The sequence below is a fragment of the Chiloscyllium punctatum genome, chromosome 2 (assembly GCF_047496795.1).
Source record: "Chiloscyllium punctatum isolate Juve2018m chromosome 2, sChiPun1.3, whole genome shotgun sequence".
In the NCBI taxonomy this organism is placed as follows: Eukaryota; Metazoa; Chordata; class Chondrichthyes; order Orectolobiformes; family Hemiscylliidae; genus Chiloscyllium; species Chiloscyllium punctatum.
In genome coordinates this window covers 49,210,601-49,222,912 of record NC_092740.1, presented here as the reverse complement: position 1 = coordinate 49,222,912, position 12,312 = coordinate 49,210,601, and the positions used below count along the sequence as shown (strand labels likewise).

General features: G+C 40.6%; 1 protein-coding gene across 9 annotated transcripts in view; it reads left to right on the top strand.

Annotated features, from left to right (window-relative positions):
• Positions 1 to 12,312, top strand: part of atg10 (ATG10 autophagy related 10 homolog (S. cerevisiae)) — a 229,008-nt gene that overhangs the window by 6,249 nt on the left and 210,447 nt on the right. The window contains exon 1 of one of the 9 annotated variants that reach the window (XM_072582490.1): positions 8,604 to 8,683. The exons of the other annotated variants lie outside the window; for them this stretch is intronic. Coding sequence (XP_072438591.1) covers positions 8,669 to 8,683 — 15 coding nt within the window. The 5' untranslated portion in view covers positions 8,604 to 8,668. Of the gene's footprint in view, positions 1 to 8,603; positions 8,684 to 12,312 lie in introns of those variants that run through there. 9 annotated transcript variants of the gene reach the window in all.

Genomic DNA, 12,312 nt, shown 5'->3' with positions numbered 1-12,312 from the left:
GTTAGTAGGCCTAGTTCATCTTCAGTTAGTAGGCCTAGTTCATCTTTAGTTAGAGGGCCTAGTTCATCTTTAGTTAGAGGGCCTAGTTCATCTTTAGTTAGAGGGCCTAGTTCAGCTTTAGTTACGGGCCTAGTTCATCTTCAGTTAGTAGGCCGGGTTCAGCTTGGGTTAGAGGGCCGGGTTCAGCTTGGGTTAGAGGGCCGGGTTCAGCTTGGGTTAGAGGGCCGGGTTCAGCTTGGGTTAGAGGGCCGGGTTCAGCTTGGGTTAGAGGGCCGGGTTCAGCTTGGGTTAGAGGGCCTTTAATAATTTTCCTTTGAGAAGGCCAAGAGGAGATTTCATGGGGGTGTTGGATAACACAGAGTCTGGACAGAATAGGTAGGGAAAAGTTGCTCCCTCTCATGAAAATGTTGGGAAAAAAATGTCACAGATTTAAGGAAATTGGCAACACAAAAAGCAATAGTGAAATGAGGAAAATCTTCATATGCAGTGAGGTTCTGGGATCTGGAATGTATTGTTAGAGATTGTGATGGAGCCAGGTTCAATCAAAGCATTCTAAAAGGAATCAGACCTTACATAATGCCTTCACTTCCTTTCTAAAATATGACACCCAGAACAGGATATAATACTTCAAATGAGATCAAACCAGAATCTCACGCAAGTTCAATAATGCTATGTAGCATATGTAAATCAAATGTGGGATTGCAAAGTACTTAATCCTACTTTTCTGTGTGGCTTAGATGTTATTGACAACTTTAAAAGGAAAAGGAGAAAGGAGGCAAGGCTGGGACGGTACCAGGTGAATTGCTCATTCACCGATCCATTGCAGGTTCAATGGGCTGAATGGCCTTCTACAATGCTGTAACACTTCGTGGCTCTGTTTTATCAGGTACTTTGGTGACCACTTGTGCTCATTTTCACCAGTGGAGTTGTTGATAAGTGCAATGTTACTTTATAGAATCACAGAATGATATAGCAAAGAAGTAGGACATTTGACCCATCATGCTGTGCAAGCTTGTTTAGTTGAGCTACTCAATTAACTCCACTCCCCTTGGTCTTTGTCCAGAGCCCTGTAAATTGTTTCACCTCGAGTCGTGGTTTAACGGTCTTTAAAATGAACTGACTGAATTGCTTCCGTCATCATTTCAGGCAGTGCACTGGAGATCATTACAATCCTGTGTTTAAAACAATAAGTTCCCTCTTGTAGCCTCTTGTTCTTCTGAAATCACCTCAAATCTGTGACGTGATCCTTTGCAATGAATCAATTCCACTGAATGCCACAGGTGGCCTGAAAGATTTTTCTGAGGGTTTTGAAGGTGTCTTTGTTTATCAAATGTTAAACTTTTCCAGAGCCCAGTGGTTGCACTTTCAAATTATCAACAGTATAGTTTTGAATATGACCTTAATTGCTTCAGGCTTCTATTCTTTACTTTTTGTGGAACCCCTAACTGTAAAAGTACAAAACCATTGCTCTGGATTCTCTAACGAACTGAATGAGCTGATACTGAAACTATGTGAAAGTGCTCAAATTGTCTGATAATCAGTTCCAAAAGATAGTTGACCCACAAATAAGGGGAGTTATTCATTGCTTTCAGGCTGTCAGATGCCTTTTACTGCTAAAAGAATTTACATGCTTTTATGTGGGCAGAAGACAATGTTTTATACTGGCTATAGAGAACCATTTTAACTCTATTTTTGTTATTGCCAATGAGCAATGATACTTTGCTAACCTCCATTCGATTTTTGGAGGAATTGGGGCCACTTACAGCAGGTGTTTGGGAAATGAACGGATGCATTTCCGAATGCATTTTGAGTAGAGGTGCGGGTGTGTTTCAATAATGGTTCACTGCTGAAAGCTGTACAATAGGTGAATATGGTTCCCTTAAACCTTATACTGATTGCAGTTACCATGAATGATCACAGACCTGACATACTGTTTTATCGCTCCATGAATGCTGCTAAATTAGTATTCCCAGCATTTTCTGTATTTATACAGAACCTTTACATCTTAACATCTTAAAATGTTTTAGGGGAAACAGGAGCATTTTTGAAAAACTTTTAAAGAAAGTGGTTAAAGAGGTGAGTCTTAAGGAGCATCTTAAAGGAGGAAAGAGAAATGGAAACATTTCAAGAAGGAATTCCAGGGCTTAGGGTTTGGGAAGCTGAAGACATCACTACCAGTGGTGGAGTGATTAAAATCAGTGATGCTCATGAGACCATGATTTGATGAGTACAGATATTTCTGACAGATCGGGGTTGTAGGAAATTACAAAAATAAGAAAGGAAGAGGTCATGATTTGAGACTTTTACAACTAAGGTTTTCTAACCAGGAACCAATATAGGTCAGCGAGCAGAAGTTTGAAGGGTAAACAGCAATTGACAGCAGTTTTGGATGACCTCAAGTTTACAGAGGGTAGAATGTGGGATGTTGGCCAGTCGTGCATTGCAGACAGTTTGATTCAGCCTCAGACAGTTGCCAGGGAGAGTAATGGAGTCTGTAGTTAGGGAAAGGAATTCATAGTTGGACAATGGCTTCGGTCTTCCTAATATTTAATTATAGGGAAATTTTGCTTATCCAGTATTGGATGTCTGTCAAATACATGGTAAATGTTGACACTGCACTATATATTATTCAAATAGTATGTTTGGGAGTTTAAATGTTGCAGAGCTTGATGTGTATTTTGTTATAATGTTGATGTGCAACACAGAGGTAATTTTCTTTTTTGTGATTGTGCATCGATGACCTGTTTTAAATCTCTTGGTTTTTTTTTATTTCCATTGAGCTGTCTGAAGGTGTGCTGCCAAGTTGCTGCCCCCAATTTTGCACTTTTGCACAGTCCAAATTATCTGATGTTCTATGTGGAGAGAAACTACTGCCAGAAATGAATCATCTTCATCATTCACTATTCCCAAAATGTTTCTAGTTGCAACTGTTTTCTAATTCAGAAATTTCTTCATGAAAACTTTGTGAATAACACAACTTCCCAGATTTGAGGAATGCATTGGCTTTCACTGTTTCAGGAGTATATTTCAACACCTAACTGAAAAACGTGCTTGCCTTCACAAAGTTTCTCTAACACTATATGATTTCTTTATCTTTCAGCATAAGGTGTTTTCTTCTTAAATTATATAATCAGGAAAGAAAGGACTTCTACAGAATGATACCTGTTCACCCTAAGTCTGACAGTTGCAAATTATTTTGTGGCAGAATCATGTAACACACTCTGGGAGAATTTTCTGTTCAACATCTTAACTTAATGGTGCATTGCATTGTAATAATTGTTAAACTTTTCCCTTGATGTCTTAATATTTAATTGAAGGAAACTACTCATCTAGTGCTGGGTGTTAGATGAACAGTCTGATAATTTAGCATCAGGGGAGGAGGCGAGAGTGATGGTGGTGAGGTGAAACTGGGTGTTGTCAGTACATATGAAAACGAATATTGTGGCTTTGGATAATGTCATCAAGGGCAAGCATGTCATTGAGAAATAGGAGAAGGGTCAAAGAATAATCCTTTGGGATCACCAGAGTTAACAGGATCAAGAAGAGAAGTCATTACAAGAGATATTCTTGCTAGATAGTAAAGAATGCAAACTGGTGAATGAATTATCTCTCAGCTGGATTCCAGTGGAGAAAGGTTGGAGGAGGAGGATGTGGTCAGCAATGTGAAAGGCCACAGGCTGATCGGGAAGAAGACTGGAAATCATTGGTTTTCAGTCCTCACACCCAAACTCTTTCCAGGCTACAACATCTCACCCTCTCTCAGGCAACAGTATGAGAACAAATGAGTTTTTGCAATTTTGGTATCACATCTGACTCCAAGAGGAGAGCTACCTACCTCATATATTTGCCATTGCTAAGACTGCATATTTTTATCTGTGCAATATCAACTGGCCTAGGTCATTTGCAGCTGAAGCCCTCATTCGTATTTGTATGGCCTTTAGGCTTGATTTGGTTGTCTCCCACATTTTGTCTTTGTAAATTAGAGATGCTACAGAACTCTGCTTTTATTTCCCATGTCCTGATCCCCAACCAGCCTTATCCTTGCTGACCTACATTGGCTGCCAATCAGGAGCATTTTGATTTTAAAATTCTCATCTTTGTTTTCAAATCACCTTATAGCCTTGCCTTTCCCTATCCCTATTCCTAATCTCTTTTGCTCCTATAATCTTCCATAACTTTTAAGTTCCTCTAATTCTGGCCTTTGACTTTAATTCCTCTGTTCTTGATGATTGTATCTTCAGTTGCCTGAGCCCTAAACTTTGGAAATATCCTCACAACCCTTCTACCTGTTTACTTCACTTTCTCCACTTAAGACACTTGCTAAAATTCTGATCTTGCATTTAGTTATTTGAGCAAACACCTCTTTATGTGACTCAGTATTATAGTTCATTTTATAATGTCAAATGCAGCACTTTGGGATATTTTATTATGCTGTAGGCACTATATAAAAGACATGTGGCTGCTTAACCTTGTTAAAATGTTCATGTTCTACTGCAGGGTTGATCAGCATATAACCACAAAGAATATGAATTGCTGATATTTAAAATACTTGTACATTTATTTTTAAGTTTGTTAATTATCTTGTCACATTGAAGGTAGTTCCTAGCATCGAACTTGAGTGTAGCTCAATGAAGATGTAATTTGTTGACAGGATATTCACAAGGATACTATTGTAAAGGGGAGCAACGTTTTTATACTCTCTGACTAGAGCAGGCTGAATGGTTAGGTAATGGGCTCTGTTTAGTAAAGATGTTCCCATGGAAAATGCACTAATTGGATTATGACTGACAGTTAACTGTCAAGCATTGTTTAAATTTAAAGCAGGCAGGTTTACTCTGAGTGATGGCAAAGTGGTATAGTGTTGGTGTCCATGCCTCTGAGCCAAAAGATGCAGGCTCAAGTTCTACCTATACTGGAAATGTCTCAACATATCTAAACAGATTTGTTCAAAATACCTGGGCGAAGTATCCAAAGCATTGCCCAGTGTAATAAACTAGAGAATGGCTATTGTCGACTTCATTTAGTTTAAACCAGGCACAGTGAAGGTAGAAGTTCTTCCTTTCTGCAAAGTACAGAGACTATTGTATTAATGTACATAGCTACATGTAAATGCAAGTACACCATACTGAAAACCTGACTGATGATCTTAAATTGTAATTCCTAATATACAGGATTATTGAGCAAATGTTGTTCTATCATGGAATCGCATTGAATATTGGACACCATGGTTAGAGTTTGCTAGCATAGATTGTTTGGCTATGATCACTTTGCATTGTTTGTCCCATTTACATTAGCAGTATTGTGAACCTGACAGTATTTATTATAAATTCAACTTGAAGATTAAATAAACCAGATAAGACTACTTCATGACACTTGACAAAATTCAGATAACAATCTTAATGATCTTGATACATTGAACCAAAATATTCAATTTGAAAAAATGACTTCCCTATTACTTAGTACAACAATGGGAAATTAATGCTAATTATGTATAGGGAAAACCTGCATGTACACAGAGTGTGAAGTAAAACCAAATTTGAAATAACTGATTTTATATTTGATATCATGATCTTATCTCCACTGGAGATCTTCCTTCCACTTCCAAATTTGTATTTCCAACCCTAGCTGCCCATTTCTACTTCTCTCGCAGAACTAATGACAGGGCAGCTCTAGTTCTTGCCATATTTTATTTTTCATTGTTTTCTTGTTCAATCTTTTCAAACTACTTTGCTCCTTCACAAATCGACTAGTTTCTGGAACTATGACCTTTTCATTGTAGATCTCTATATTTCCATTCTCCCAGCAAGATGGTCTTATTACTTTTGTAGCACAGAATGTGCTGCTACTTTAAATACGTTTCCAACTAGTTCCCATCCTCCATCATTCAAAGATGAGGTTAAAGACTCAAGTTGATCCTGCTCCCATTATAACCTCCACCCTCTTGGTCTCTTCTGGGCCAGACATGCAACTATTTCACCTAGCATCGTCGCCAGACCCTAACCAGCCAGCCTGACCTCCCATTCACCACCCATTTCAATTCCCCTCCCACTCTCCCTTGACATGTCCATCCTTGGCCTCCTCCATTGCCACAGTGAACCAGGCTGCAAATTGAAGGAACAACACCTCAGCTTCTGCCTGGGTAGCCTGCAGCCCTGAAGGACGTAACACTGAGTTCTCTGATTTCAAATAACCTTTCCACCCAACCCCCCGGCTCCGTGTCCAGACTGCCCTCCTCCCTACCATTCAACCTCCCACCTCACTATCTTGACTATGTCATCACTCCCAACTTCAACCCACATCCAGCCCTTACACTCCTCCCCACCTCCTTAACCTGACCTTGCCTTCCCATCTTCTTTCCCTCTGACACAACTGCTCCACCCTTCCACTGACCTATTACAATAGTCTATTACCTGCATCCACCTATCGCTATCCCACCTACCTCCCACCCCCCCCTCCCTCCCACCCACCACCACCCCTCCCCAATCCTGATGAAGGGGCTTGATTGGAAACGTTGATTTTTCCACCTCCTGATGCTACCTGGCTTGCTGTATTCTTCCAGCCTCCTGCTTAGATGCCAGCATCTGCTATCCCTTTTGTCTCAGGCATTCACTCAGTGACTTGTAGCAACCACCTAAGCTATTACCTTAATGTTATCATCAAAGCTTTCACAGACAGTGTTGGACTTTGACCATCTTATATCCACAAGTTTCTACCTCTGCTTGTTCGTTCAAAGACTATCAAACAAAGAATTACAAGTAACTTTGCTTAGATATGACAAAGTAAGAGTTAATTGGAGTTACTATTTTTGAAAATCACATTTTCTGTTCTGAAATAGATCAAAACAGTACAACCATTGCATAAGGATTTGAGCACAGGAGTAATGCATTCTTGTTTCAGTTATATAAGAGTTTGGTTAGGCCCCACATGGAGTATGGTGTGCAATTTTAATCTCCTTACTAAAAGTAAAATATTATTCCATAGAGGGAGTACAGTAAAGGTTCATCAGATTTGTTCCCGAGATGGCAGGGCTACCCTATGAATAGAGGTTGGGTAAACCGGAGAATTACAGCAGCTCTAGCAACATCTATAGAGTCTAGTGACCCTTCATCAGAGCGACTGAATTTGAAAAGTTGACTTTGTTTTCCCTCTACAGATGCTACCAGCCCTGTTTTGTTCCAGATTTTCAGAATCTGCAGTTCTTTGTATTTATGTGGATAAACTGGGCCTGCATTCTCTAGAATATCAAAGAATGAGAGGATGGCACTGAAACTGACAAAACACTTAGAGTTAGACAGGGTAAATGCAGCTAAGATGCTCCCTGTGATTGAGGAGTCTAAAACCAGGGAGCACAACTTAAAAATAAAGGGAATGCCACTTAGGTCCAGGGTTTTATCAGAGGGTTGTGAACCTTTGGAGTTTTCCACCACAGAAGACTGTGGAAGCTGACTATTTGATTATGTTTGAGGTTGAGATTTGTAGGTTTCTGATTACCAGTAACATATAGGGTAATGGGAATGAATCGTGGATAGATAGGATGGTGAGGACGACTTTTGGTATGCTTTCCTTTATTGGTCAGAGTATTGAGTACAGGAGTTGGGAGGTCATGTTGCTGCTGTACAGGATATTGGTTAGGCTGTTGTTGGAATATTGCGTGCAATTCTGGTCTCCATCCTATCGGAAAGATGTGAAACTTGAAAGGGTTCAGAAAAGATTTACAAGGATGTTGCCAGGGTTGGAGGATTTGTGCTATAAGGAGAGGTTGAATAAGCTAGGGCTGTTTTCCCTGGAACGTCGAAGGCTGAGGGGTGACCTTATAGAGGTTTATGAAATCATGAGGGGCATGGATAGGATAAGTAGACAAAGTCTTTTCCCTGGGGTGGGGGAGTCTAGAACTGGAGGGCATAGGTTTAGGGTGAGAGGGGAAAGATATAAAAGGGGCCTAAGGGGCAACGCTTTCACACAGAGGGTGGTATGTGTATGGAATGAGCTGCCAGAGGAAGTGGTGGAGGCTAGTACAATTGCAACATTTAAAAGACATCTGGATGGGTATATGAATAGGAAGGGTTTGGAGGGATATGGGCCAGGTACTGACAGATGGGACTAGATTGGGTTGGGATCTGTGGTCGGCATGGACGGGTTGGAGCGAGGGGGCTGTTTCCGTGCTGTATATCTCTATGACTCTATGTTTGATCAGCCATGATTAGCAGATCAAACCCGAAGGGCAGAATAGCCTGTTCTCATTCCTATGGTCTTCATTACCCTAAAATACATTAGTGAAGGTGGTATTAGGCGGGAAGGGAGTGATCTTTCAGAAATGGCTGGAGGGGGCTGGGTTTTGCAGTGCAAGTGGGAAGTAAAAATTGGGAGTTTGTGAACTATCTTCTTGATGGTAGAGGGGATGTGTGCTCCTTATGCGCTCCCCCAAAACTGTGATCTATTTCCTTCCTCACAGGCAATTTGTTTTAAATGACTCAGATTCTAATGACATCTCAGGTCATTCATGCTAGCCTTCCATGTCATCTGTATTATGTAGTTACTTTAAGATTAGCTGAGCTTTTAACATTTGAACTTTGTGTGCATTCTTCCAGTTTTACCTTCTAGTCGTAATATCCTCAAGTTCCAGGATACTGGATAAGAGGAATCATTGGGCAACTAATGCTATCAATAGATGTCCTGTGTGGAGGTAGGAACATGATTTTGCTTGGAGACCAAGCTTATTTTGATTGATCAGAAAATCTCAGATTTTTCAGGCAAATATTCCTCACAGATGTATTTGTTAGTGCTTAGTTAAATTGGTAACTGGTTTCACAATTGAAGGCTTGAGTTGTATTGTACAGGGATTGTGGAAAAGCAACATACAATTTAACAAATTTATTAAATTTAACAGCATAAAAAGAGGCAAGCTACATGGCCCTTGGTGGTATTTACCATACACATGCGTAAGCAGTTCCAATGTTCCACTTATGAAGCACATTCCCTTCTTCTGACTATCAAATCTAATCTTGAATGGTGGCATAACTTCTGCCCTTGAAAATACTTCCATGACCTAATAACTCTCTAAGTTGGGCTGTTTAATCTGTCCTCTGTTCTGGAATGTCTACTAGATCCTATATCTGTGGTGCCTTGCTGACATTGCCCTTTCCTTCCTGGTCCTGATGAAAGGTTAACGACCTGAATTATGATCTGTTTCTCACCATAGCTGCTGCTTGACCTGCTGACTACTTTGAGCATTTTTTGTTTTCACTGAAGATTGCTCTGCCTGAATCAAAAGGACCCTGTTTTTTTGCCTCTCTGCTTGTTGAGGGAGAACAGAGGAGATTGGCTTTACTTGCCTGTGGATGAATTATTGGAATTACACTGTCTTCCCTATCAAATTTAATTAGCAGTGGGAAAAGAGCGATTGAAACTAAACTTGATTTGGCAGTTTTTTTTAGTTTAGTCATATCAAGATTAGATTTCTGTCTGCATCTAAATATTCGGTGTCCTCTGCCACGGACATTGGAAGGGAAATTTATTCATTGTCTTTTTAAAAAATTTATTCTTGGAATGTGGTTTTTACTAACGACACTGATTTAAAGCAATGCCTAGATTTCCTGAGGGGATTCAGAGTCATTCACTTAGAATGGTATTTCAGTTACGTATAGGAAGAATATGGGATTGCAGTTTCCCTCCTCTGAAGGACTTTAGATGACCAGGTAGGCTTTCACAACAAAATAGCAACTTCTTTGATTATTTTCTGGTATTGGTACTGTAAAGTATTAGATTTCTTAAATTCTGTTTTGCAACTTGCTGAGGTGGGTTTTGAACCTAATTTCTTAGTTTCGACTGTAACAGCAGAACAGATGACAGTGAAATGACCACATCTTTGCCTAGCAAATGGCAACAGCCATTCATAATGACATGAACACTATCACAGAAACATAGAAGATAAGAGCTGGAGGAGGAGGCCTTTTGGCCCTTTGATACCACTCTGCTATTCATTATGATTCTGGCTGATGGTCCACCTCAATACTCTAATCCTGCTTTCTCTCCATAATCTGTGATCCCATTCACCTCAAATGCTACATCTAGTTGCCTCTTGAATACATTCAATGTTTTGGCATCAGCTACTTCATGTGGTAATGAATTCCACAGGCTCAGCACTTTTTTGGGTCAAGACATGTCTCCTCATCTCTGTCCTAAATGGTCTACCTGAATCCTCAGACTGTGACCCCTGGTTCTATACACACTTGCTATGAGGAACATCCTCCCTGCATCTAGCTTGCTTAGTCCTGTTAGAATTTTATCCATTTCAATGAGATCCCCCCTCATTTGTCTTAACCCCAGTGCAAACAGTCAATCTCTCCTCACATGTCAGTCCCGCCATCCCTGGAATCCGCCTGGTAAATCCTTGCTGCACTCCCTTGAGAACAAGAGCATCCTTCCTCAGAAAAGGAGACCAAGACTGCACACAATATTCTAGGTGTTGTGCAGAACTGCAACAACACATTCCTGCTGCTGTACTCAAAACCTCTTACAATGAAGGCTACCACATAATTTGCCTTCTTTGCCGCCTGGTGCACCTATATTTTTACCTTCATTGACTGGTGCACAAGGACACCCAGGTCCTGCTGCACATTCCCCTATCCCAATTTACAGCCATTCAGGTAGTAATCTGCCTTCTTGTTTTTGCTTCCAAAGTGAATAATCTTGCATTTATCCAAATTACCCTGCATCTGCCTTGATTTGCCCACTCACCCAATCTATCATAGAATTTCCAAGTCCTTCTAGGTGGTAGAAATTGCTGTATTCGACAGAGCTGTGCAAGGAAAATATCAAGGTGCACTGCATCTTGGGGATGGTGCACACAGCTGCTACTGTGTGTCACCAGTGGGTGAAATGAATATTTAATATAGTGGGTGGGGTACCAATCATGTGGACTGTTTTGCCCAGGCAAGTGGAGAGTTTTCCATCATTCTCATGACTTGTGCCTTACACGAATGGACATAAATTGCTAAAATATCTGAAGAGTTGCAAATAGTGCTGAATGTTGTGATGCAAGAAGTGTCATTGGTGAAGCAGCTGAAGATGGTTGGTTTGAGGACACCACAGGAGGAACTCTTGCAGAGATGTCCTGGAACTGAGATGAGTGACCTCCAACAACCACAACAATCTTCTTTTTTGCTAGGCATAACTCTAACCTGTGGGGAGCTTTCTCCAGATTCACATTGATTTTAGATTACCAGGGCTCCTTGATGCCAAGTAGTTATAGGTGAAATGTGATCTTCATGTCAAGGGCAGTTATTATCACTTGCCACTATAGTCCAGTTTTTCGGTTAACTTTGGACCAAAGCTGTATTGAAGTCAGGAGCTGAGTTGTCCAGCTGAAACCTAAACTGAGCACCAGTGAGCAGGTGATTTCCAAGTAAGTGCTGATGTTGAACCCTTCCATCATTTTACCAATGATTAAGAGTCGACTGATCGGTGATAATTGGCTGGATTGGATTTGGCCTTTTTTTCTGTGGTCAGGACGTTTCTGGATAATTTTCCACATTGCTGATTAGATGCCAATGCTGTAGCTATACTGGAAACTGTCTGCTTAAGAGTCTGGCAATTTATCAGGAGTACAAATCATCAGTACTGTTCCCAGAAATTTTTTTAGGACTTAGTGCCTTTACAGTACCCAGTGCCTTAAGCCATTTATTGATGTCACATGGAGTGAATCAAATTGGCCAAAGACTAGTGTCTGCTACTCCAGTAGGCGCAAGATAGTTGTAAATAATGGAAATGCTCAGTTGCACAGGCATACTCTTCTGCGTCAGTGCAAGGTAATTCAATCATTCAGAGCATAGCCTTGTTTTAAGAAAACAGTGCTCTGGCACCCTTGATGTGTTGATGCACTTTTTTTATTCTTGAATATTTGAAGTATTTTGAAGAGAAGTTATTGATCATGCTTAGCCATATATAACCAGTCATTGGTAAAAATCAAAACTGCTGCTTTGCATACAAGCAAAATTTAATTTGCAAATGTGAATCTTGGCTGCTTTGCGTGAAAACTATAGAGCCATAAAATTTGATGCACTCTTAGCTTAAATGTGATTCACGTGCATGAATCAGTTTCAGTGGCTCAGGTGCTTGATGATGGATGCTGCAGGAGGAGAAATGCTCAAAAATGTCCGGGACGATTGTCAGAATAACCTCTCCCCATTCATTGTTTTGCATCCCTAACCCTTGTCATCTGTCATTCTCCACCCTTAACCTCACCTGTCCATGTCCCAAATCCCCCTCCCACCCCCCCCCCCCCCTGCCCAAAACGTCTGTGTAATTCTGTTG